The sequence below is a fragment of the Hyperolius riggenbachi genome, chromosome 12 (genome assembly GCF_040937935.1).
Source record: "Hyperolius riggenbachi isolate aHypRig1 chromosome 12, aHypRig1.pri, whole genome shotgun sequence".
Classification (NCBI taxonomy): domain Eukaryota; kingdom Metazoa; phylum Chordata; class Amphibia; order Anura; family Hyperoliidae; genus Hyperolius; species Hyperolius riggenbachi.
In genome coordinates, this window is record NC_090657.1 from 170,962,017 (window position 1) to 170,985,847 (window position 23,831).

General features: G+C 44.9%; 1 protein-coding gene across 11 annotated transcripts in view; it reads left to right on the plus strand.

The window, feature by feature from the left end:
- The window catches only part of RTEL1 (regulator of telomere elongation helicase 1), a 441,366-nt gene that overhangs the window by 326,039 nt on the left and 91,496 nt on the right, over positions 1–23,831 (plus strand). For 10 of the 11 annotated variants that reach the window (XR_011025114.1, XR_011025113.1, XM_068262473.1 and 7 more), the window contains 3 exons: positions 145–363; positions 714–941; positions 4,331–4,432. Coding sequence is in view for 9 of the 11 variants with exons in the window: in XM_068262473.1 (XP_068118574.1) it covers positions 145–363; positions 714–941; positions 4,331–4,432 (549 nt within the window). In the remaining 2 variants the exon portion in view is untranslated. Of the gene's footprint in view, positions 1–144; positions 364–713; positions 942–4,330; positions 4,433–8,187; positions 8,259–23,831 lie in introns of those variants that run through there. The other variant, XM_068262474.1, reaches the window with a different exon arrangement.

Genomic DNA, 23,831 nt, shown 5'->3' on the forward strand with positions numbered 1-23,831 from the left:
CAATGATAGGGACTTGATCGTTAGTTCCCATGTCATGAAAATATCTATATAAAATTATATTAATAAAGCATTGCTAATTTTAAGTTGGTTAAAGGTTTAAAACTAAATATTTTTTTTTATATTTTTTTGTTTTGTTTCCTACAGCCCCAGCTAGTAATTACAGTGTTGCTGCTCCTAAGAAGAACCAGGTAGTGGAAGTGTCTGCTTACCTGAAGCAGGTGAAGGTGGCGTTGGGACCGGACAATTATCAGCGCTTTTCCACTGCCCTCACCACTTACAAGAAGACAGACAACTATGACACGATGGTGTGCGAGATAGCGGCATTGCTCACGGAGCAGCAGGAGCACTACCCTCTGCTGAGAGGTAAGGGGATGTGGAAGTGTTAGAGCTTGTTTCCGCTCAGGGTGATTTAGTGCAGTTCTCAACAGCTGGGACTAGCACATTTAACCGCCACTACCTGAGGTAGAGGTGCTCAACGTGCAGGCCTCAGCTGATAGGCACTGTTGTACAGACCTGATGAAGCGGGCAAAGTCCTGAGAAATGCGTTGTTTATTATAGTGCTCAATAAAATGAATAATTTCTGTTTATCCGGCCATCTTCTTTAGGGGAGATAAGACCAACACTGCCTCTCCTTTTATAAGCTGTTTTAAGTGTTTGATTACATTGTGTGCCTCAGAAATAGTGTTTGATAAAATGAGACCTCCTTGTATTAGAATTTCACAGGTTTGTTCGGGTTCACCACAAGAAGATGTTCAACCAGCTATGTGAAGACTTGACTGGAGGAAGCACCAGCAGCAGGAGACCACCAGACCAGCCACCACAGTGCAGCAATGGGAGGTTACCAACACAGAGGCCACAAGACCCAGAAACCTCTGGAGATGTCAGCAACCGTTGTGGAACGGATGTGGTCACTTCTGAGGCACCTGCTGTCAGCTTACAAGGTAAGTGCGGATGCCTATACGGTAATAATAATGCTAGAATCATAATATTTATATAGCACTTTTCTCAAAGAACTAAGGATGCGCTCAGTAGGCCACCATGCAGTATTAGGAACTCCTTACTGGATAGGTACTGACTTCAACCCTGGTCCCCTTTATCAGAGGTGGAGCCCTTAACCCCCTTGCCGATCCAATTGTTGCGGCAAGGGGGCAGCGCAGCACTTTATTCATTTTTTTTTTTTTTTTTTAAACCATGTAGCTAGCCTAGCGCTAGCTACATGATAGCCGCTGACAAGCGGCATCCCCCTATCTTCTTCGAATGCCGCCGGCGATCTGCGCAAGCAGGCAATTCCGATCCACAACTCAGCGCTGCCTGGCACTGATTGGCCAGGCTGCGCAGGGATCTGGGGGGGGGGGCGCGGCGAATCGGCGGGTAGCGGCGGCGATCGCGTACCATACGCAGCTAGCAAAGTGCTAGCTGCGTGTAGGAAAAAAAGAAATTATGAAAGTCGGCCCAGCAGGGCCAGAGCAATCCTCCTGCGCCAGTTACCCAGAGCTCAGCTCGGGATAACCGGCAAGGAGGTTAAAGGACATCCGAGGTGAAAATAAACTGATGAGAAAAACAATTGTATCTACTTTTTTATTTAAGATACCCCACATTTTGGGTCTACATGAAAAGGGCGCCGGTAAAAAAGGGCGCCTGGTGGAGCCCATATATACCAACTTCGGCTACAAAAAAGGCGCCTGGTGTAGCCCATATAAACTTCGGCAACAAAAAAGGCGCCTGGTGTAGCCCATATAAAAACTTCGGCTACAAAAATACTCCGGGATGTGTAAATTACTATTCCCCCTCCAGGCCGCCATGGATAGTGGGGGAATGAAATAATTCGGTTTACAGTGCTTGTAGCCCATATAAAAACTTCGGCTACAAAAATACTCCGGGATGTGTTAATTACTATTCCCCCTCCAGGCCGCCATGGATAGTGGGGGAATGAAATAATACGGCTTCCAGCACTTGTAGCCCATATAAAAACTTAGGCTAGAAAAAAAGGCAATAATATGGGCTACAAAGGGGCACCTTACTGTAGCCGAAAACCTTGTAGCCGAAAAAAATACGGGCTACAAAGGGGAGCCCGCTTGTAGCCGAAAACCTTGCAGCCGAAAAAATATGGGCTACAAAGGGGAGCCCGCTTGTAGCCTATATCAAAACTCGGGCGCCCTTTTCTACATCTTGTAGCCCCTATTTCCAGAAATAACATTGATGTCTATGGCGGCGCCCTTTTCATACAGGCAGCTCGGGCGCCCTTCAACCGATCCCCACATTTTTATTGTATATTTAAATCTAGTTTTTACGTTTTTACTGTGTCATTGTCTCTGTTCAATGACACCTTCATTTAAGTATGCCAGAGGTCAAATCTATGCATTATTGACCCTTTTTTACCTGTTTCCTGCTCTTAGAAGCCGTTTACTGACAAGGAAGTGTTTTATGGCTGTATTCACTTATCAGCCATATTCTGACCCAATCCGACACGGTCCCGACCCGGACAGAAATTGTCACTTCCATACCTGTTGTTTAACTCTTCCAGACAGAGAAAGAAAAAAAGGAACACAGCCTAGTTATTTTTGTGCTTGGCACTTTACATCACGTCTATCTCATCATGTCACCTTGGTTTTCCTTTAACACTATCCTGCCAAATAATTAATTCTGCATGTATATGGCATTCTAGTAGTCTGGAGGCAAAGTGGAGAAGTGACACTGGGCAGTAGCTGGATAGGGCTTTTGGGATCCAGTGTTTTTGTTTTTGTTTTACAAATGGTGTAATATCAGCCATTTTCAGTGAGGATGGAAAAATGCCAAATCTAGAGCTCAGGTAGTAAAATAAGATTTGGAGATTAGAGAGGAGGGAGTTTTTCCAGGGAATTGGGGGGAAGGCAGATAGAGAACAGCTCAGTTGAGGGGTACAGACAGGTTATGAGTGTCAGGAACCGGCCCCGCGGCACGCCTGTGTATACGGTTCCCGACTGCGGGTTTGACCAGATCGAGAGGGGAAGCAGCCTTAGTCGAGCTAAAACAAGGCTGTGACCCCTCAAACACTTCTCACTGCCACCACTAGCTGTTGCTAGACACTTCCACTCTGCTGTCGAGCAATCTGCACGCAATCCGCGTTTCCGTATTCGGGTCAGCTTTGCGCTTTAGGCCGAATACGGGAACGCCACACACACACACACACACACAGTACAATCGTACAGTAGCACGGCACAATCAGGCACGGAACTTGTAATGCAAGCTCCACTGCAGTCTCTCCTTCTAGGCTTATGAGTGTTAGTTTAGTACAGCAGAAGTCAAACTTATTAAATAACGATTCAATATTCCAGGAAAAAAGTGGAACAATGCAGAAAATAATATATACAAAAGATTTACAAAAACAGTAAAAAGTTACAAAATAAAAGTTACAAGGATACACAACGAGACAAGTTGGCAAAAATAAAAGGGAAATAAAAAAAGTTACCAGCGTATAGATCTGGGCGTTAGTTTGCGGGAGAACGCCGTTTCCGATTCACTCGGGATCATCCCTAGCTATGCGCTACCTCCAAGAGAAGATGATCTGTGACTGTCCCAGGCTGGGTTATATAGTAAAATTTGTGCCCCCGGGCCACCCCAAAACTAACGCAATTTCCCAGATTGTGACATCACGGTCTGCCGAGTCCCTTGTCACATCTGGGCTAGCTGTGACATGCGAATTTCAAGGTTTTTCCTGTCACACTTTGCAGACTTCAAAGCAATTCAAACACTTCATCTTTCCAGACTGAGTCTGATGGTAGATTTGGTCATATCCTTTCTGTGATATGCAGCTTCAAAGGTTTTTCCTGTCCCAATGTTCAGATCATTAAAAAGGACTTCCCCACTCCAGGTGACAATTGAGTAAGGCTTCCTCAACATTCCAGCAGGCTGTCATATGTAAATTCCAGAGTTTTATGTTAGCCTTTGAAGTTCCCTGACTCTGTCCTGATTTGTATATTGGGACAATGGGGCTTCTAATTAGCTCCCTGCTTCCAGAAGAACTGAGGGTAAATGTATTCCACACTGTCATACAGACAAGTACAGCTTCCCCCAAAGCCAGATGACCACACATACATACACGTGTGACACAGGCAGAAAAATGGGAAAATATGGCTTCTGTGTTTTGCATATTATCCCAACATCATAACTAGCTGCGATATCATGACAATGAGGAATGGAGGGAGAGCTTACTACGGATCTTGATGATTTTTAACAGCGAAATATGATGCACATCCATCCACTGATAGGCATTGTAAAATGTTTTTTAACAAATGATAGTGATTTATAACAGCCAGGATGATCTCTTTTGCCTCATTTGTTTCCCCCTCAGCCCGCCAAGCTCCCAGTCAAGCTCCAGAATCTTCTGCGGGCAGAACGCAATCCGCACGGTTTAGAAATGCTGAACACCCACTTCCTTTTATACCTGCAGCAGGTAAGTGGCTCTGATTAGATTGAGACTTCGATCAGTAATTCATTATACTTGCTTTATTCATTTCTACACTGTTTTAATATACATTGTTGCTTTAATTGCCTGATGTAAAAAATGACATCCTCCATGCTCAATGTGTGCTAAAGTGCTGACAATCTGAATACAGGGGATAAAAAATATGAAAAGTAAAAATGGAAGAGGGGACATTTTGGAACCATGTTTTTAAGCAGGAAACACCCCACAGTGCGGTAAGTGCAAAGCTGGTTCTCTCATGAAGCAAGGTGAAACACTTGCATCAGGCGCAGAGATTGCAGGGGTGGCATGTTTGTACTGTGTGTTTACACTAACAGCATGCAGTCAGAGTGGGTGAGAAGCGAGAGGAGATCGAGGTGTAGAGGTCATCATTGGGGAAAAGCAGCTAGTTGTGCTGTGTGAGGAGTCTGACAGTGAGTGAGGAGGGGTGAGGCAGGAGAGCAGCAGAGCTTAATTTGACTTGCACAGCAGAAGGGAGGAGGTGGCACTGCTGTCCTGACTGAGAAGGAATGGAGGACGGCCAACTGGCTGAGGGTGAGCAGTTTGTTTGTCACAGACTCGCGGCCGGCCAGCCAGTGTATCATTGTGATGAGCTGCAGCATATCATGTCTCAAGTTGTTGCATATGTTCCCTGGCTGACTGAGATCATTCAATGAAGCAGAGTAAATTGTTGGGTGCTGCGTGATCATTACAAATCAGAGTATGTGTCGGGGGGGGGGGGGGGGCATCCTCACAAGTTGGCCTTGGGCAGTAAAAAAAGTCTAGGGCCGGCTCTGGGTAAGTGAACTGTCAATAGAGGAAGTGGGGGTGGTAAGATGGAATTTTACAGTGCGGTTACACTCCCAAAGCCAAAACTTCTCTAAAGTAGATTGATGAAAGCATTCCTAAGCATTCCATGTGGGTAAACCTTTACTTTCACTGCAGAGAGTAGTACAGGTCATAGCTTATCCCAGGTCATCAGCAACTGTAAGACACTCTCTACTTATGTCTTGATCCTGCTCACAGACAGAGGGATTTTATCTGGCAATTATTATGGTTGCTGATGAACCAGAGATAAGCAAACCTGTACTCCTATCTGCAGTGAAAATTAAATATTTTACACACAGGGAATACTTGGGAGAATGTTTTCAAATGTTCTTTCATGTACTAGCTAGTTAGTTTCGTTCAGTTGCGCAGGACGCTATTGCGGACGGCAATGTGAGCAACGATACACGTTGCCAGGGCTGCACAGGCCCACTGACTCTGAGTCAGCAAAAACGAAACTAGCTGGCAGCGGGAGAACAGAGGGTTGTGGAGGACCAGCGTGGGCACCGTATGGCCAGGGGGCAGTAAGAAGCCCCAGATAAGTGAAACTCTTTATTTTTCACAGTTAAGGTTCCCTTTAAATTCCCACACTTGCAACCTCCAGAAGCAGAAATGAGCCCCTGAACGCAAATGAAGGAAGTCCCACCTCAACTCCGACTTCTTGGACTGCCGGGCAACATGCAGCTGTTCTGTTCTGCATTATCTGATGCTAAACAAAAATACTTTGCTGCCCTGATTGGATCCCAAGCCTCCAACCCACAGTGCCTCTTCTCCACCTTCAACTCCCTCCTTAACCCCATCACTCCTCCCCCCACCTCCGCCCTCTCAGCTACTGATCTGTCCACCCAGTTTACTGACAAAATACCCACCATTCCACTTGAAATCTCCTGCCTTCGCTCCACTACTTCTTCCTCCCCCCACCTTCCTCTCCTCCACCCCACCCACCGCTCACCGCCTTCACTCCTGTCACAGAGGATGAAGTCAGCCACCTCCTAGCTACTTCTCCTGCCACTTCAAGCCCCCTAGACCCTGTGCCATCCAACTGCCTCCGTCCACACGTCCCTGTTCTGGCTCCAATCCTCACCTCTTTGTTTAACCTCTCCCTCTCCACAGGCACCTTCCCCTCGGCCTTCAAACAGGCCACTGTACTTCCCCTGCTAAAAAAAACCCCTCACTAAACCCCTCACTCCCACCCAGCTACCGTCCTATCTCCCTCCTCCCTTTTGAATCTAATCTCCTGGAGCGTCTAGTCCACCAATGCATGACCCATTACCTTGGCTCCAACTCCCTGTTTGACCCCCTACAATCAGGATTTTGGCCAGCCCACTCCACCGAGACTGCCCTCACCAAGGTCGTCAATGACCTCACACTTGCCAAGACCAAAGTAAAATACACCATCCTCTTTTCCTAGACCTCTCATCAGCATTTGACACAGTCGATCATTCCCTGCTCCTCCAATCCCTGCAATCTGCAGGTATCCAAGACCTTGCCCTAGCTTGGTTTGCCTCTTACCTCTCAAATTGTTCCTTTAAGACCTCCTTCAATGGTTCCTATTCAACCTCCACCCCCCTTTCAGTTTAGGTCCCACAAGGCTTTGTTCTTGGCCCCCTGCTGTTCTCAATTGACACCGCCTCCATTGGCAAACGTATCTCCTCTCTGGGCTTCAACTATAACCTATACGCAAACAACACCCAGATCTACCTCCATACCATGGACCTCTCCTCCACCACCATGAAGAAGGTATCCTCCTGCCTATCAGCCATCTCATCCTGGATGTCAGCCAGGTTTTTAAAGTTAAACTCCCAATCTTCCCACCCGTACAGTCTCCACAAACCCCTCACAGACACCCCTCACAGACATCTGTCACTGTCAACGGTACAATCATCTGCCCAACCACACAAGCCCACTACCTGGGTGTCACCCTGGACTCGGCCTCTCCTTCCCCCCCCCCCCCCCCCACCATCCAAACCAGTGCTAGGGTCTGCATTTTCCATTTACGTAACATCTCCAAGATCCATCCCTTCCTGATTCCGGACACAGCCAAACTCCTTGTCCATGCCCCTCATCATCTCCCAACTGGACCACTGCAACACCATCCTGTCAGGCCTTCCTCAGAACCAACCCCCCCCCCCCCCCAATAATTAATCATGAACACAGCAGCCAGACTAATCGACTCCTCCCACCATTCTGTCTCCACGACTCCTTCACTGGCTTGCAATCCGCTGCAAGATCCTATGTTTGGCCTACAAATCTATAAACAAGTCCTGCCCGACCTACATCTCTCATCTGATCAGCAGATACACACCTGGCCGCCCACTTTGCTCCTCCTAAAACCTACTCCTAACCACCCTATGCCTCTCGCACTCCCATGCACGACTACAGGACTTCAGTATAGCCGCCCCCATCCTGTGGAACTCTCTCCCACTGCCCATCAGGCTTGCCCCCTCCTTCAAAACCTTCAAACAAGCACTCAAATCTCACCTCTTCAAGGAGGCCTACCCAACCTAAACGCTGCCCTAACTCTGTTGAGAACCTCTCAACGCAGCCCCCCTCCTTTTGTGTCACCACCCCCTCCCTCTAGATTGTAAGCCTTTGGCAGGGCCCTCTCGCTTTGTGTATCATACTTGTGTGTATACTCTACCCAGAGTAATGTGAACTTGTGTTATTGGAACTACCACTCCAGTGTATGAACTGGCATTGTATTAGTACCTGTGTTGTGTATCTTATTGATTATTACTTGTATTGTATTGTCGGCCACCCCTGTTAGCATTGTCTGTAATCTTATGTATTGTAGAGTGCTGCGTAATATGTTGGCGCTATATAAATCCAATAAATAATAATAATAATTCACCTACAGGACAAAGGGAAGTTCAGTGGAACTGGGAAATCAGGTGTTGTTTCTCCTTCTGCTTTCTCCTCAGTGTTGCTTTTAACCGGTGCACCAATCAATGGAACCAGGTGAAATGAGTACCAATAAATGTGGTAAACTGTGACTGATAATAGAGCTAGTTTATCAGTTTGACCTTTATGTCAACACAGAACAGCTTCCAGGAAGATGCATAGCATGCTGACACCTGCGCGTTGCAAAACAACACCAGAAAGAGCGGCGCAACCTAACCTGACATCACTGGTCCGCTGTGTGCCTTGTAATGTGCAGTGTGGCTGAGGGAGGAGGAGTCATGTGACTACATCAGCCTCCTATGAAGGGACAGGAAGAGAGGGGCACTCTACAGCCTGTGGCGCCCGTTTGTCAGTGGTGGGAGGGAGAGGGGTAGAGTCCAAGGCTTGACCTGTACATCAGGTTGCAGTTCCCGATATTTCTGCTGATAAGCAGATTGGCACTAGTGAGGAATGTTCACTGTGTCAGTGCGTTACACAAATTTACCGTAAGTTTTGTTTGTTTTTATCCAGAGTTCAGCACTTTCCCAAGGCAGAACAATAAACCGGTAAAAGTATGTTAACCTCTTGAGAACCACAGGCTTACACCCCCCTGCATGCAGTACGCAGCTTTTAACAATGTGCTGCAGGGCCATACAACTGAGCACACAAATGAATCTGCCCCCTTTTCTTGTCACCAACAGAGCTCTATGTCGGTGGCATCTGATCAATGTGTTGTTTTTTTTTCAATTTTTTTTATTAAGGATTATTTTTTAAAATAGGAATGTCTTCCCCCCCCCCCCCCCCCCTCCTACCTTCTCCCCCCGAGAGCCAATCAGTGTGATCGGCTCTCATAGGCATCAGCCTATGAGAGCAATCACTTTTTGAGGCACTCGAGGGGACAGCTCAGTGACAGAGCTGTCCCCTGTACAGCGCTGCAGGAGATCGCAGTGCTGAACAATGTAAATAACGGCTATTTTTTCTTTTTTTACAGCCTGTCAGCCGCGAATGCGGCTGGCAGGCTGAACACGGAGCTCCATGTCTCGGCAGGAAACAATCACGCTTGCGCATGAGCGCTCCCTGCTAATCTCCGCCCCCAGGACTTAATGCCAAGCACACCACCTGAAGTGAGAGGTATATAGAGCCACCATATTTATTTACTTTTAAACAATACCAGTTGCCTGGCTGTCCTGCTGATCTTCCTGGCTTCAGTAATGTCTTAATCGCCCACCTGAAACGAACATGTGGCTAATCTTTTCAGGTCTGCATGCTTGTTCAGAGTGTATGGCTAAAAGTATAAGGCAGGACACATTTAGCAGAATCACATGCATTTTCCACTATGTTCTATGGGAAAACACATGTGATTCTGCTAAGTGTGTTTCCTGCCTTAGAGGCAGAGGATCAGCAGGACAGCCAGGCAATATGCATTGTTTAAATAATAAATATGGCAGCCTCCATATCACTCTCACTTCAGGTGTCCTTTAAAGGAGTTCTGTGGGGGGTTGCGGAGGAGAAAAACAGACACTTACCTTGGGCTTCTATCAGCCCCGTGCAGCGGTAATGTCCCACGCCGTCCTCCTCCCATCTGCCGTTCTCCGCCGCCGGCCCCGGTCTAAGCGGCATGGGATCCAATTTCGGCTGCGCTACAGTGGCCGCGCACCCACTCACTTCCGCCTGCGTCATCGGAAGCTTACTGCGCCAGCGCAGTACAAGAAACCGTTGTACTGCGCCTGCGCAGTAAGCCTCAGATGACGCGAGCGGAGGCGCGGCAACGCGCATTATTCGTCTGTGTGACAGACGAATAATAGCCCGGTGCCGGCTGCGGGGAACGGCGGATGGGAGCAGGATGGCGTGGGACATTACCGCTGCAGGGGGCTGATAGAAGCCCCAGGTAAGTGGCAGTTTTTCTCCTCAGAAACCCCCACAGAACCCCTTTAAGGTATTATGTTGTTCTGATGCCTCCACCATCTACAGGCCACGTGTCCCCTCCAGAGGCAAGAATAAGCGTAAAAAAGGCAGTGTATCCTCCCAGGTACCCTCCCCCTTCTATTACACCAGGAATCTCCCACATGGTGGCCAAATACACCACGCCACTCAGTACACTCACATGGAAAAGGGAAGTTAATGTCTGTAAGTGGCTCCCCCCATCCAGTGGCAAACAGAGGGAGTGACTGCTAAGTACACCATGTACCCTGCCAGAAGTGGATGTAGGAGGCCAGGCCACTGCGATGACCTAGCCATGAAGTCCCAGCTAGATGTCCTAGGTGAGAGAGGGTGAAATATGATCAAGAGAGTGTTTATAAATACTGACTACTATCAGGATGTTCTTTATGAAACAGAAGTTGAGAAACTTTGCCGTAGTGGGTTCTCCATTGCAGAGATAGTAGCACGTGGTCAGTTTGTAAGTGTTTGGGCTGGTCACAGTCACCTATCGCATGCTGAGTAAGATAAAACAGGAAGTGAAAGTGTCACGTGATCACCTTGTTGATTTGTGTATCTCTGACTGGCTGAATGGAGTCAAGCAATCTTTTAATCACTTGCAACCCCTGTTTTGACCAATCAGCTCCATGCTGTACAGGAGGGACAGGAAGCAGTGTGTCCTTCTCTGCAAGCAAAACTTAAATCCGTTTTGATTGTTGGTCCATTTCTGTAGCCTGGCTAAAAGTAGCCAGTCTCTTGTCTAGTTCTTGGGAGTCAGCTTTTTCTCTGTATGTTAAAGAGGACCTGTAGTGAAAATAACGTAATGAATAGAATGGCTTATTTTTGTTACAATATTAATTTATAGATTAATCACGGTTTGCACATTGTAAAATCTTTCCTCACCCTTATTTACATTCTGAAATATATGTCCGGTGGTGACATCTTAAGTCCTATCAGGTGCATCACTGCAGAATGTTTGTTTCTGAGAATTCCGAAGCCAGTACAAAATATACCTGGTCTCCCAGAATGCTCTGGGAGGAGAATTCCACATAGCTAAACAGCCTAGGCTAAACATCACGGGGCGGGGCCACATACCAAATATATAAAGCAATATATAGGAAGCGTCTCTGATGCTGATACAGGATTATTACTGTTAAAGTGTGTGACCTGAATCATTTACGTTCTACTATATGTCACTACAGAGCCTCTACAGCCCACCAAAGCTGCTAAAAGCCGAGTCAAATGCCCATTTTTCTTTAAAGTGGACCTGAACTCTAGCACAGGACAGAAGGAAAACCTAGAGAAATACCCCCTGTATGTAATTAGAGAATTTAGCCTTTCTAATCCCCCTTATCTGTGACTAATCACAACTGCAATGTAATCACTCAATTGTGTCAGCTGGCTGTCTTGGCAGAGCAGCTAATTTGTAAACACAGGATGTTAACCCTATGCCTACTTCTAGGGAAGCAGGAAGTAGACACACTGCAGATTGATTGCAGGATTTGTATCAGCTGCAATAAAGAAATGTTTTTCTTGAAAGGTTATTATGCTGTTGCTTATCTTTTAGAGCAGAGAGGCAGTTCTGAGTTGAGATCCGCTTTATGCCAGTAAACAAGCCCATCACACTCCTCTCAGGTCTGACACATAAACAAAAAAATCTGTTCACTCGAGTCTGCATCCTATTAATAAAGCCTGTGCCAACTTCTAGTTATTTTTGTACATAAATGACTTTCTTTTATAATAGAGGTATGACTCAACTCACTAGTCATAGAAATGGCTATTTATCCAACAGGTGGTTGGAATGTGAGCAGTCCCAGTGGAAATCCTTATCACAACACTGCACAGGATTTTCCTCTGACATGTGTAGTAATTACACACTGTGAGCCTACAGTCATTCACTTGAAGTCACAGCTGCCTGTGTCGCCTCTGGTTTGTGACTTGTGGTCTGTGGATTAGTCTTCCCTGACTTGATATAGCTGTGCATCATAATGACACAGCCGGTGTCGGCTGGAGAGGCCTGACCTGGTTCTGGGAAATGTTAATTGGCTCTAGTAGTGGTCTGTTAAAGAGGAATTGTCCACCACAAAATAAAATTCCATTTACCCTCTGCTCTGTGTTTATTATGCAGCCTGGAACCTTACCCTGCATTGCAAGCGCTCCAATCTATTCAGAAATGTTTTTGCTGTAAGTCAGCCTGGCTCTATTGTTGCCATTGCCAACAAGAAGGAAGTTTGTCATTACTCCTCCCACATTCCTGCTCCTCACTGATTGGCTGAGGGCAGTTCATGGCTGAGGGATTGGCTGAGGGCGTAAAAAAAAAAAGTAAGGGAGAAAATTACATCAGGATTGGCTTCAGTTAGAGGGCAAGATGGCAAGTGGCAGGAACAGTTTTCTTTACTATATAAAATCCACGGAAATCAAAACCTAAACAGTACAATTCATATGTTATTTATGTAGAAGTTGTAGTTATCTACTTTTCCAGTTAAAATCTAAAGTTTGGGATATACTCGCTGTATAAGACTACCCCGCTTCCTACGCACACCAAATAAAAATGTAAAAAAATCATATACTGGTGCTATGTATGAACAAATACTGGTGCTGTACTGTATATGGTACCCAGTATATAACAGTATATAGGTGATTGACTGGTTGGATTGGCCAACTCTCCCTCTCCCTAAGTGGATTGGTCAGATCTCCCTGTCCACCTGTTTATCAGAGCGGTATGGAAGAATAGATCGCACTGTGCCCATAAAACACGCCTTTCACCCTTCTGGCCCACCCTTGCATCCTTTTTACCGCCTTCTCTGCCTCCCAGATCTTGCACATTGCGCCTGCGCCACTTCACTACAGTCCTCAGCAGCGAGATCTGAGGGTCAGTAACAGGATAGGGCGTATCCCTCCGCATCAATGACACCCGGTGTATAAGACGACCCCTTAATCTTCAAAAGATTTTCAAGGGTTAAAAAGTAGTCTTATACGCCAGAATACACAGTATGTGTTTTTTTTCCTGGGATAGTATGGCTGTCCCTGCTGCTTTAAAGCAGACCTGAAGTTTGCTTAAAAAAATAAATATAAAAGATTGTTACCTGGGGCTTATCATAGCCACCTGCAACCGTCCTGTCCCGTGCCGGTACTCAAAGATCCTCCGGTCCCCCGCCGCGGCTCAGTTTCTTCACCGCGGACTTACAAGTCGATGGCCACTGGGCCTGCATGGCTCTGGTGGCGCCCACCCTCGCTCGCACTCCCATAGCTGGGAATGTCCTATGCAGGCACAGGAGCACGACGAGGACGCATGCAGCCAGAGCTGCGCAGGCACAGTGGACGGCAAATGGCAAAAGAGAAAGTGAGCCGTGGCGGGGGACCGGATGATCGTTACAGGTATGCGCGGGCACAAGACTGCTGCAGGGGGCTGGCAGAGGCCCCAGGTAAGTGAATCTCATTTTATTTTTTAAAGCAATCTTCAAGTCTGCTTTAAAGGGAAGCTGAAGTGAGATCAGTATGGAGGCTGCCATCTTAATTCGCTTATAAACCATGCCGGTTGCCTGGCTGCCATTCGGAGCTTTTGGCTTTAGTTGTGTTTGAATCACACACCTGCAACCAGCATGCAGCCAGTGGAGTCACATCAGAGTCACAGCATCTGATTTGCATGCTCAGTCTGGGCCAGAGAATTACAGTACGGTATTCGGTTACGTTTCCAATTTTTCTTTGATTTGATTTGAAAACTAATGAAAATGAATGGGCTAGTTCACATTTCATGTGAATTTTCACATCAGATTGTATACGTGAAAAAAAAATCTGACAGCCTGCTGCATTTTTTCTGCATTTGGTGTGCAATATGCGAATATGTGTGCGTCTGTTTTCTTATCTGAAAACGGAGCTTGTCATGTAGTTACTAGGCAGAACATGTAAAATAGGGTCATTAGGAAAAATTGCACGCAGAAATCTGCATAAGAAAGCATGTAAAATATTATGCTTTTTTTCCATTTTCAGAAAAATTCCATGTGTTTTTCCTACAATTGGCATTGTTTATTAAAGGGACGTTCCGAGCAATGTAAAAATAAAAGATCCACTTACCTGGGGCTTCTTCCAGTCCCTTGCAGCTGTCCTGTGCCCTCGCCACAGCTCTGGGGGCTCTCGGCCGGCTGGTCGGCTTCTCCTGCGCTCCAGCACACGGCTCACTGGCCGCGCTGATGTCATCCGGACTGTACAGCAGGACTATACTGGCAGGGGCTGGAGGAAACCCCAGGTAAGTGGATTTTTTTTATTTTAATCAAGCTCGGATGTGTCCTTCAAGAATGGAGATCGCAGACTCCTTATTTCTCTCAATTCAGGTTCCTTTTAAAGGGAGGCTGAAATGAGTTTTAAAATAAAAAACAGATACTCACCTAAGGAGATAGAAGGCTCTGGGTCCTATAGAGCCTTCCCTCTCCTCTCCCAGTCTCCTTCTTCCCCCGCAGGCTGCTCCGTTTTAATCTCCTGCCGCAGGAGACTTCGGCAATCTTCATAAGCACGAGTTTGCCAGAGAGGGCACTCGCGCAGTACGGAGAAACCCGTCTTCTGAAGCCCGAGTGCTTCCGAAGACTGCCAAAGTCTCCCCTGCCCGGAAAAGAGCAGTCCACAACCAATTGGACTGCCGAATTGTCAGCTTGTTCCGTTTTGATACAATGAAAGACCCACCGGCATCCCTGTTGCATCCAATCACAGTGAGAAGCAGGCTGTATGGCTCTCCCTATTGGCTGCCTGGCTCTCCCCAAAGGCTGTCTGTCAAGTTACCGCACAGAGACAGCAGTGGGAGAGACAGTTATCGGCTGCTCTGGGCTGGAGAAAATTACCAAACACTTTTGGCCAATAAATAAAGTGCGGAAATCTTTGTAAATTGACATTTCTTGAAATTTTTTGAGGTTATTACCGCTCAAGTCAGTAATTTACCTCACTAGTCGCACTGATTTTCTGTGGGGTAACAGGTTTAGTGAATGGGAAGATGATTAGTAAAATCAGCTGTTTTGAGCATTACCGAATGCAGTAATGCTTTGTGAATAGAGCCCCAAGTTTTTCTAAAGCAAGGCTTCATGTAAAGAAAACATTCCACATTATAATGCTAAATAAAAGTTAGGTATGATCAAGATGTCAATTCCACCAATATCAGGAACAGGTAGATAATTTATCTGGTCTACTTCCAGGGCTATGGCGGCGGTATAAAAATACTTTGACTCCTCAGTTTATGATTCCTCCGACTCCTCTAATTCATTTATAACAATTTTGTTGATCGAAAGTATGTCACATAAAAGGCATTTCATCACTGTCAAACCTTTGGAATTTTAAAGCTATATTAAGATGACATGTGCTTTTGGGAGCAAAAAGCTCCTGGCCATGACGCTGACACCATACTTTCAGCCATCTCGGCCTGTCATTGCCAACATGAGGCTTTATTCTTCCAGCATAGATGCTTTTTAATTTTATATAAAAGATTCCTGTGTACCTATCACATATGCAGCCATAATCAGATACGTATATCTTATTTTAAAAGTACGGTGTCTGCTGGCCCTTTCACACCGGCTGCATTCCGTTTTGTTTTTGAAAAAGCTTGCGATTTGAAAAGGCTTGCGATTTTCCAAGTACAGTAAAGTTACAATTGGAGGTGTGGGAATGCATTCATACTGAATGCGTTTCCGATTCTCTAAAAAGGCAATCGTAGTTCTGCTTGACTATTGACAGTCCATGGGCAAGCAAGCAAGAGCATCAAACATGCATCCTCTTGTTTGCTGTGTGCTCACAGTGATGTCATGTTGCTATGGAGATTACAAACTGGGTGTGAAAATTTGCAGTAAAAACACGCAAAAAAGCATGCGTTTTCCAAATTGCATTTAATTCACAAATGTGAATTCAGATGTTAAATGCACAGCACATTATACTAGCTAAAAAAATAAATAAATAAAAGTTTTTAAGTTCTCAGCTGAATGATGACTGCTGGTTGTAGATGTTTTACATCCTCCACCTTGAACTATTAACCTTTTTTTTAATCAATTTCTTTCACACTCAGAATTGTCTCTCTGCCATAGAAAAGTTTTATAGCCTATAATTACATTTCACTGTCGGTGAGAGGTGCACTATAGTCTTACTGAGTCCAACTGGAGTGAAATTGACATTTTGAAACCTGGAAGTTTAACCCTTACAGTAATAGATAGGGAAAAAAGTAACACAGCCTAGTTATATGTCTAGTACCTGGGGACGGAGGTGCCCAAAAATAGGTAATGTAATGAAATAAAAAATAAGGTGGAGGGAGGTGTCTTTACCACTCAAGATGGCAGAACCAAAACCACAGGGTTATTGTAAAAAGATTAAATTATTAATTCAGCACGATTAAAAGGACAACGCGTTTCACGGGTCTCAGCCCACTTCTTCAGGTCAGTACAAGTGCCTTTAAAATATGGTCACAAGCATGGATGCCAGAAATCGTTATATGTCTGCTTCTCACTGTGTACACACACACACACACACACACGTTTATCTCATCATGTCACATGTCAGTTCAGGTAACCCTTTACAGTTCCCCAGACCGAAGACAGGCAAAATCAGGACAGGAAATTTGAGCGCACCATGCGCTGCCGTAGGCGTAATTCATCCACCAACAATAGCTGTCAGCCAAATTACGTCTTACCCCTGAGTACACGGCGACCTGGAAGGGGAATAGTAATAAATGTTGCCGGGAGTTTTGCAGGAGCAGGGTGAGCCTTTTTTCGATATTACCCTATGCCCAAATCTCCCAGCCCCTTATTACGTATACTTCCCAACCACAACCCCTCTGACGTTCCCCAGGAAACTGAAAGGACAGAATAGCTGCAGCTATGCAGCCTTATTGTCGCAAAGGTGGCACAAGCCACCCCCTTTCTTGCGAGAGACCGGCTTCATCCCCCCTCAATTCCCAGCAGCTCATGCATTTGATTGGTTCATTTCAGAGCTGCCTAAAATTTACATTGGCTCTGTATTTTCATCATGCCATTCACTATCCTGAATTATGTCAATGTGCACATCACACTGAGGAACAGTCCATGTTGCCACGTTATTGTGCCACTTCCACCCCTGCCCCTTGTGGGGTGGGGAGTGCATGTAGCGGTGCGAGCGGGTGTTTGCATGATGCTACAGGATCTATGGATTAAGAATTGCATGCTGCTGTAGGCTTTATGGACCATCTCTCAACATTTAAAAGTTCCACAAGGAGAGGTAGTTCCATCATTGCAGTTAGTGGTCACAATTTGAACACACTAGATTGCATAGTGTCAGTATGCAGTGTAGAGTCAGGGGAGTTGGCTCATGCGCCAATCAGGATAGGGTGACGGTGCACAGATATGTACAATTAGAGTTGAGCATTTACATCGCAGCATAAATAGGAAGGTAGAGCAAAGACTAAAGAAAAAATTTAGCAAAAGCGGGAAAAATAAATCAATACATTGCAAAGTGAGAAAATCGAAAATAAAAGCGAGATCAAGAAATGATTAATATTTACCATGTCGTTTGTTCATATTGTTTAATCCACAGTCAGCTTGCAACCTTCTGGATCTCCACCTTTTTACCACTTAAGGTGCATAGACACATCTTTTTTTGATTGCCCCATTATCTTACCACTTACATGCACCATGAGGGCCAGCAGATTTTGAATACTATGAACAGACTGTGTAGATACAAGACAAGACAAATAACATTTACGGTATATCGCGCTTTTCTCCTGGCGGACTCAAAGCGCCACAGCAGCAGCCACTAGGGCGCACTCTATAGGCGGTAGCAGTGTTAGGAAGACTTGAATAAGGTCTCCTACTGAATAGGTGCTGGATTACTGAACAGGCAGAGCCGAGATTCGAACCCTGGTCTCCTGTGTCAGAGGCAGAGCCCTTAACCATTACACCATCCAGCCACGCTGGTAAAGTCGCATACTACATGGAAGTGGTAAAGATGGATTCAAGATAGTGTGTCTGGCCTACAAATCTGTCCGCAAAACCTGTCCAACCTTTATTTCGGATATTACTCGGACGTACACACCTAACTGCTAACTCCGCTCCTCCAATGACCTTCACCTGACCGCCCCCGCATCACCCAGTCCCATGCACGCCTCCAGGACTTCTCAAGAGCTGCTCTAACACTATGGAACTCCCTACCTCTCCCCATTAAGGTTGCCCCCTCCTTCAACATCTTCAAAAAGGCCCTCAAAACGCATCTTTTCACTCTGGCCTATCCCCCCTCAATAGTTCTGTAAAATGCAGCTGTACTCTGGTTCCCACCTAGGGTTGTAACGGTATGAAATTCAGTGGTATGGTAACCGTCAAAATACCATGGTATATGGTATTATACAACTATTTGGACCCGAGGCTCCTCCCCCTTACATTAAATAATGTGCCCCAACCCTAGTAGTAGGTGGCCGCAGCATAGGTAGACAGGGATAGGTGTAGTCAGAATAAGGTTGCCGCAGCATTGGTAGCCAGGAATAGGTGTAGCCAGAATTAGGTGGCAGCAACATAGATAGCCAGGTATAGGTGTAGGCCGGATAGGTGCCTGCAGTATAGAGAGCCCAGGGGTGGGGGGGTGAAGGGGGATACCATCATACCGGTATACTGCGGCAACCCTACCCCTACCTTTCGTGTCCCCATCACTCCCTGTAGATTGTAAGCCTTCGGGCAGGGTCCACCTCCTTGTGTCTCCTACCTGTTCACGCACCTCCATTACCGTACACCCATCCTATGGATCGGAGTGGACTCGACTTGCCTAGTCTCCATTCTCCCATCCAGTGACTGACTGAGCATTACCTTGTACTCATACTGTGCTGCGTGATCTGGTTTTCATGTACACCTGTATTGCCTTATGTCACCCCTAAATATTGTCTGTAACCTTAACTAATGTCCAGCACTGCGTAATATGTTGGCGCTTTATAAACACAATAAATAATAAAATACATTTGCGTACGCACCCTTACAATCAAGAGTTTGGTTTGATCGTCAGAATGATTGACAAATGTTACCAATTCTGTATTCAGATCATAAGTTCCAAAGGTCTTCTAATCACGAGCCCTCAACTTTAGGTACTGTTTTGTTCATCAGTCGGTTGTAGAATAAAGATTTACAACTCAACAAACCTAGCTTTCTGCTTGTAGCTTGTTTGGATGTGGGGCCAGCACATGCAGTTACTGTGGGGTTTGTGTCTCTTCTAGAGATGGTCAATGAAATTCTGATAATTCTGACTTGCATGCAAACTTTATTCAGACAGATACAGAACATTTATATTGCGCTTTTCTCCTGGTGGACTCAAAGCGTCAGAGCTGCAGCCACTAGGGCACGCTCTATAGGTAGTAGCAGTGTTAGAGAGTGCCCAGTGTCTCCTACTGAATAGGTAAGGGCTTACAGAACAGAAAGAGCCAAGATGCGAACCCTGGTTAGATTTTGACCAATCAAATGCATTTCATGCTGATTTTTTTTATTGGGCCAATTTCAAGGTGCATACAGTTTGCACTTCATTTGATTGGGGGTCAGAATAAATTGCATCTCTATGACCATCTCTAGTCTACATCTACTGCTAATGGGAAAACTTGGCCGTTAAGGACTTTTATCAAAATGTAATTTCGGTGGTTGCTTTTGTTCATTTGTCATCTGCTCCAATGAACCGTCTGCAAATTGATGAGGAAAAAGTAGAAGTTGTAACAGCTTTCATCTTGCTGGGATGGAAGATCTTTGCAGATGATGATGCATCCATGAGGATCAGAGACACTTGTTGCTTGGAAGGGAAGCTATGGCAAGTTTGGACAAGATACAACAGGATAGAGAGGTCACTTTACCAAGAAAGATCAGGATAGTTAAAGCAATGGACTTCCCAGTAGTAACATATGGCTGTGACAGTTGGACTATAAAGTACAATATTAATGCTTTTGAACTGTGGATGTGAAGAAAGCTACTGAGAGTTCCCTGGACTGCCAGAAGATTTAACCAGTCAATACTTAAATAAATAAGGCCAAAGTGTTCACTAAGAGGAATGATGCTACTATTATACCTCAAATACTTTGATCGCATAATGAGAAGACCAGATTCTTTGGTGAAATTCTTGATGCTTCAAAAAATTGAGGGAAAAAGAAGAAGAGGACAGCAGAGGCTAAGATGGATAGACAGATTATGAAGCCTATGCAACATCTGAAAGAAGCATTGATTGACAGAGACATCTGGTGTGCAGAACAGTAAATATGGTGACAAAGAGTCAGTCAACTAAACAAATGAGGAGGAGGAATTTCTGTGGTACCGTGTGGTCGATGTCAGCTACCATAAGTTGTAGACACTTTCTGGAAGTTCTTCAAGGGATGATGACTGCTTCCACCAAGCAATAGAAAGGCCACAGGAGGAGAGATCGATCATCTAGTGTCCAGTATGTTTAAGACAGGCTTATTGGTTCTTCCAGCTTGGCACAGGTATATGAGATGCTTTGAACACAAGGTGGGATGTAAACCTGATCTGGGGTGGCATTAATTGTGTGCGAGTTTGTTTACAAATGTTTTACCACTTGGTCTGGACTTTCTAGTTTCATCATCTGTATTGATTTAACATTTTTCCAACTCATTTCCCTTATATTCCATTTCATGGTCCAGCGATGAGCTGGGTTTGAGACACACGGATGCGATTGTCTTTTTATCTTATGTTCTCTGACTGAGGTCAGATTACCACATCTAAAACACACAAGCCAAGGTCTTCTGTACTTTGAAGTAGTTTGTCAACGATGGGGAGTTGCGGAAATGCTTTCTCGGAATAACTTCTCCAACGGAGCATTGACTACCTGAAGAGCAATGTGGTTTATGGAACGCATCTATGTTACTTCCTCTGATTACGGTAGTTCCTCAGAACAGCTTGAAGCATTTCTATTGAAATGAGTCACGAGATTACCAGAGAAAAAACACTTGGTTTACTGGGTAGAGAAGATGATTTGGCTTTCACTTATTGTTCCAGAGTAAACTTTTGCCACAGGTCCCTATCACTTTCAGTAGACAGTAAAATGACAGATCTGACTGGTTTTAAACTAGTTTGCTTTAGTTTCAAAAGCTCTTATTGGATGGCAGTTGCCCAGTCCAACTGCCAAAATGAAATGGAAGCTGGTAGGGAGACCGGCCTGCATCCTTATATAGATGGTTTCCATTGAATGCTTTAAAAAAAAAAAAAAGAGGGTAAAGTAAATACTAGAAATCCTGCTGTCTGGAGATGGACTAGTCTAAAACCTGTCAGATCTATCAATTTACTGTCTAGAGTAAGCAACAGCAACAGAGGAGAAATGTAATTTATGGAGCATGTTGCTCTTGGAGAAATGTACATCTTGTAAGTATGTAATTTTTTTTTATTTTTTTTTTGCAATAGTGGTCCTTTAAACACCTAGGTTCTCACTGTGTGGTACGCGTAACCCAGGGGGTACTTCTGATGGTTCCATGGGGTACCCGGGCTTGATAGACTTAACTAAGAATAACAAATTTAGAGTTTTAGAAAATGATAAATCTTATTTAAACACTAAATTAGTGTTTTAGCTAATTAAAAGCAATAGAAAATGCTTTGAAAATGTTTAGAACCAATTATCATGTACTATATACTTGTCAAGGGGTTTACTATGCTGGGGGGGTACTTAGTGGGTACAGGGCTTTAAAAGGGGTATATACCAATAAAATGTTGAGAAACACTGCTTTAACACCAAGGTGCAAATGTTTCTTCCATGATAAATTTGAAAATTTGCACAAATGGAGAAGCTTTCAGCAGTGCATTTATTTTTTTGTATAAAATATGTGCAATGATTTCCAGGAGGGGATGTTTAAATGTTGCACACTTCTAAACAAAACTGAATAGATAGACTCATATGGCAATTTATGATCAACACCTGTGTAGTGATGGTCATGTCTCATGGAGAAGCATGTGATTTGTTTGATCAGCTGATGGATTTGCAAAGCTCTGATTTGCTGTTATCACATCCTGCCTTAGCACATGATCATGACTAGCATATCTATCACCTTACCAAACTGATCACATGTTTCGTCCACGATTTCTGCTATACATGACCTGACCATCACTACAGACTTATAACGTAATGAACAGAGGCGTCAACAGGATAAAATCAGTTCTTAAAACTTTTAAAATTGCTTAGAAGGCAGTGGTGGACTTACCCCCCGCAAGCAGACACAAAAACTGTGTATTCAAAACAATCAAATTTATTGGTACACTCCAGGTGTTTTTGCAACACGTTTCGCAGGTATATTCCCGCTTCCTCAGGCAATAAAAAATAGGAGTACAGTCTCAAGGTCACGGTAAGCGCCTCTGGCTTGTCGTGACCTTGAGACTGTACTGTGTGTAATCTTTTTAATAGTTCAGCTCTGAGTCCCTTTAAAGAGGCCCTGTAACGAAAAAAAAACCCTCTGGGGGATACTTATCAGGGTCCCAATGAGGCTTCCCCATCCACTGCAGCTTGGGGGAATCCAGCAATGGTTCCCCGGAAAGTCCCTGACAAGGCAGCACAGGCGTTAGTAATATTTACTTCTCCGTCATCCTGCACAGGCGCACTAGTGGCTCTCCGTTCTGGTTACGGCAGAAATAGCTGAACCCGATCATATCTGCTCTACTGCGCAGGCGCAAAGGACCAGCGCAGGATCACGGTAGGTAAATATTTACCTCGCCGCTGTTCGGGGGGCTGCATTGATGGATTGCCGGGACACCGGAGGATGGGGAAGCCTCATTAGGATCCAGAGGCTTTCCCTCCCGAAGTAAGTATCCCCCAGAGGTTTTTTTTTCATTGCAGGTTTTCTTTAAAGGGAACCTGAAGCGAGAGGGTCATGGAGGCTGCTTTATTTATTTCCTTTTGAAGCAATACCAGTAGCCTGACTGTCCTGCTGATCCTCTCCTTCTAGTACTTTTAGCCATAGACCCTGAACAAGCATGCAGCAGATCGGGTGTTTCTGACATTATTGTCAGACAGATCTGACAAGATAAGCTTCATGCTTGTTTCCAGTGTGATCCAGACACTACTGCAGCCAAATAGATCAGCAGGGCTGCCAGGCAACTGGTATTGTTTAAAAGGAAAGAAATATGGCAGCCTCCATATACGTCTCGCTTAAGGTTCCCTTTAAGCCACTCAGCAGTGAAAAGGTAAAGATTTCTCATGGAAACGGGGGTATCTGTTCCCGATTGGAATAAAGTTTGATCCTGGGTTAAAGCTCCTCTTTAAGTTGTTTCTATGGCAGGGAGTAATCACTGGCCATAGCTGTCAATTGTGAACATATTTGGAAGAGATCAGCGGCTTTGGGAATTGTGTCCAATCAGAATAGGATCATCCACAAGGCAATTTATGCAAGAGCTGATTGATGCTAGCCACTGCAAAATCGTACAAAAAATAAATCAAGGATGGGCCCAAAGTTGTTACTTGCCTAGGGCTCCTTTTCACCTTAAAATGACACTGAAGCAAAAAAAAAATAAAAAAAAAAATGATATAATGAATTGTATGTGTAGTACAGATAATTAATAAAACATTAGTAGCAAAGAAGAGAGTCTCATATTTTTATTTTCAGGTATATACCATAGCTTTTTTTTATAATATTGCATCATACTGTCATATTTGTACAGGTAATCCCCGACTTACAAACGCCCGACTTACGAACAACCCGATACAATTTTCAAACTGGACTTGTAGTTTTTGATAAAATCAATGTAAAAAATAAAAAATGGCTTTTAACCTTGTATAAACAGGTACAATGGGCAGAGGTGACACAGAGGGGGAC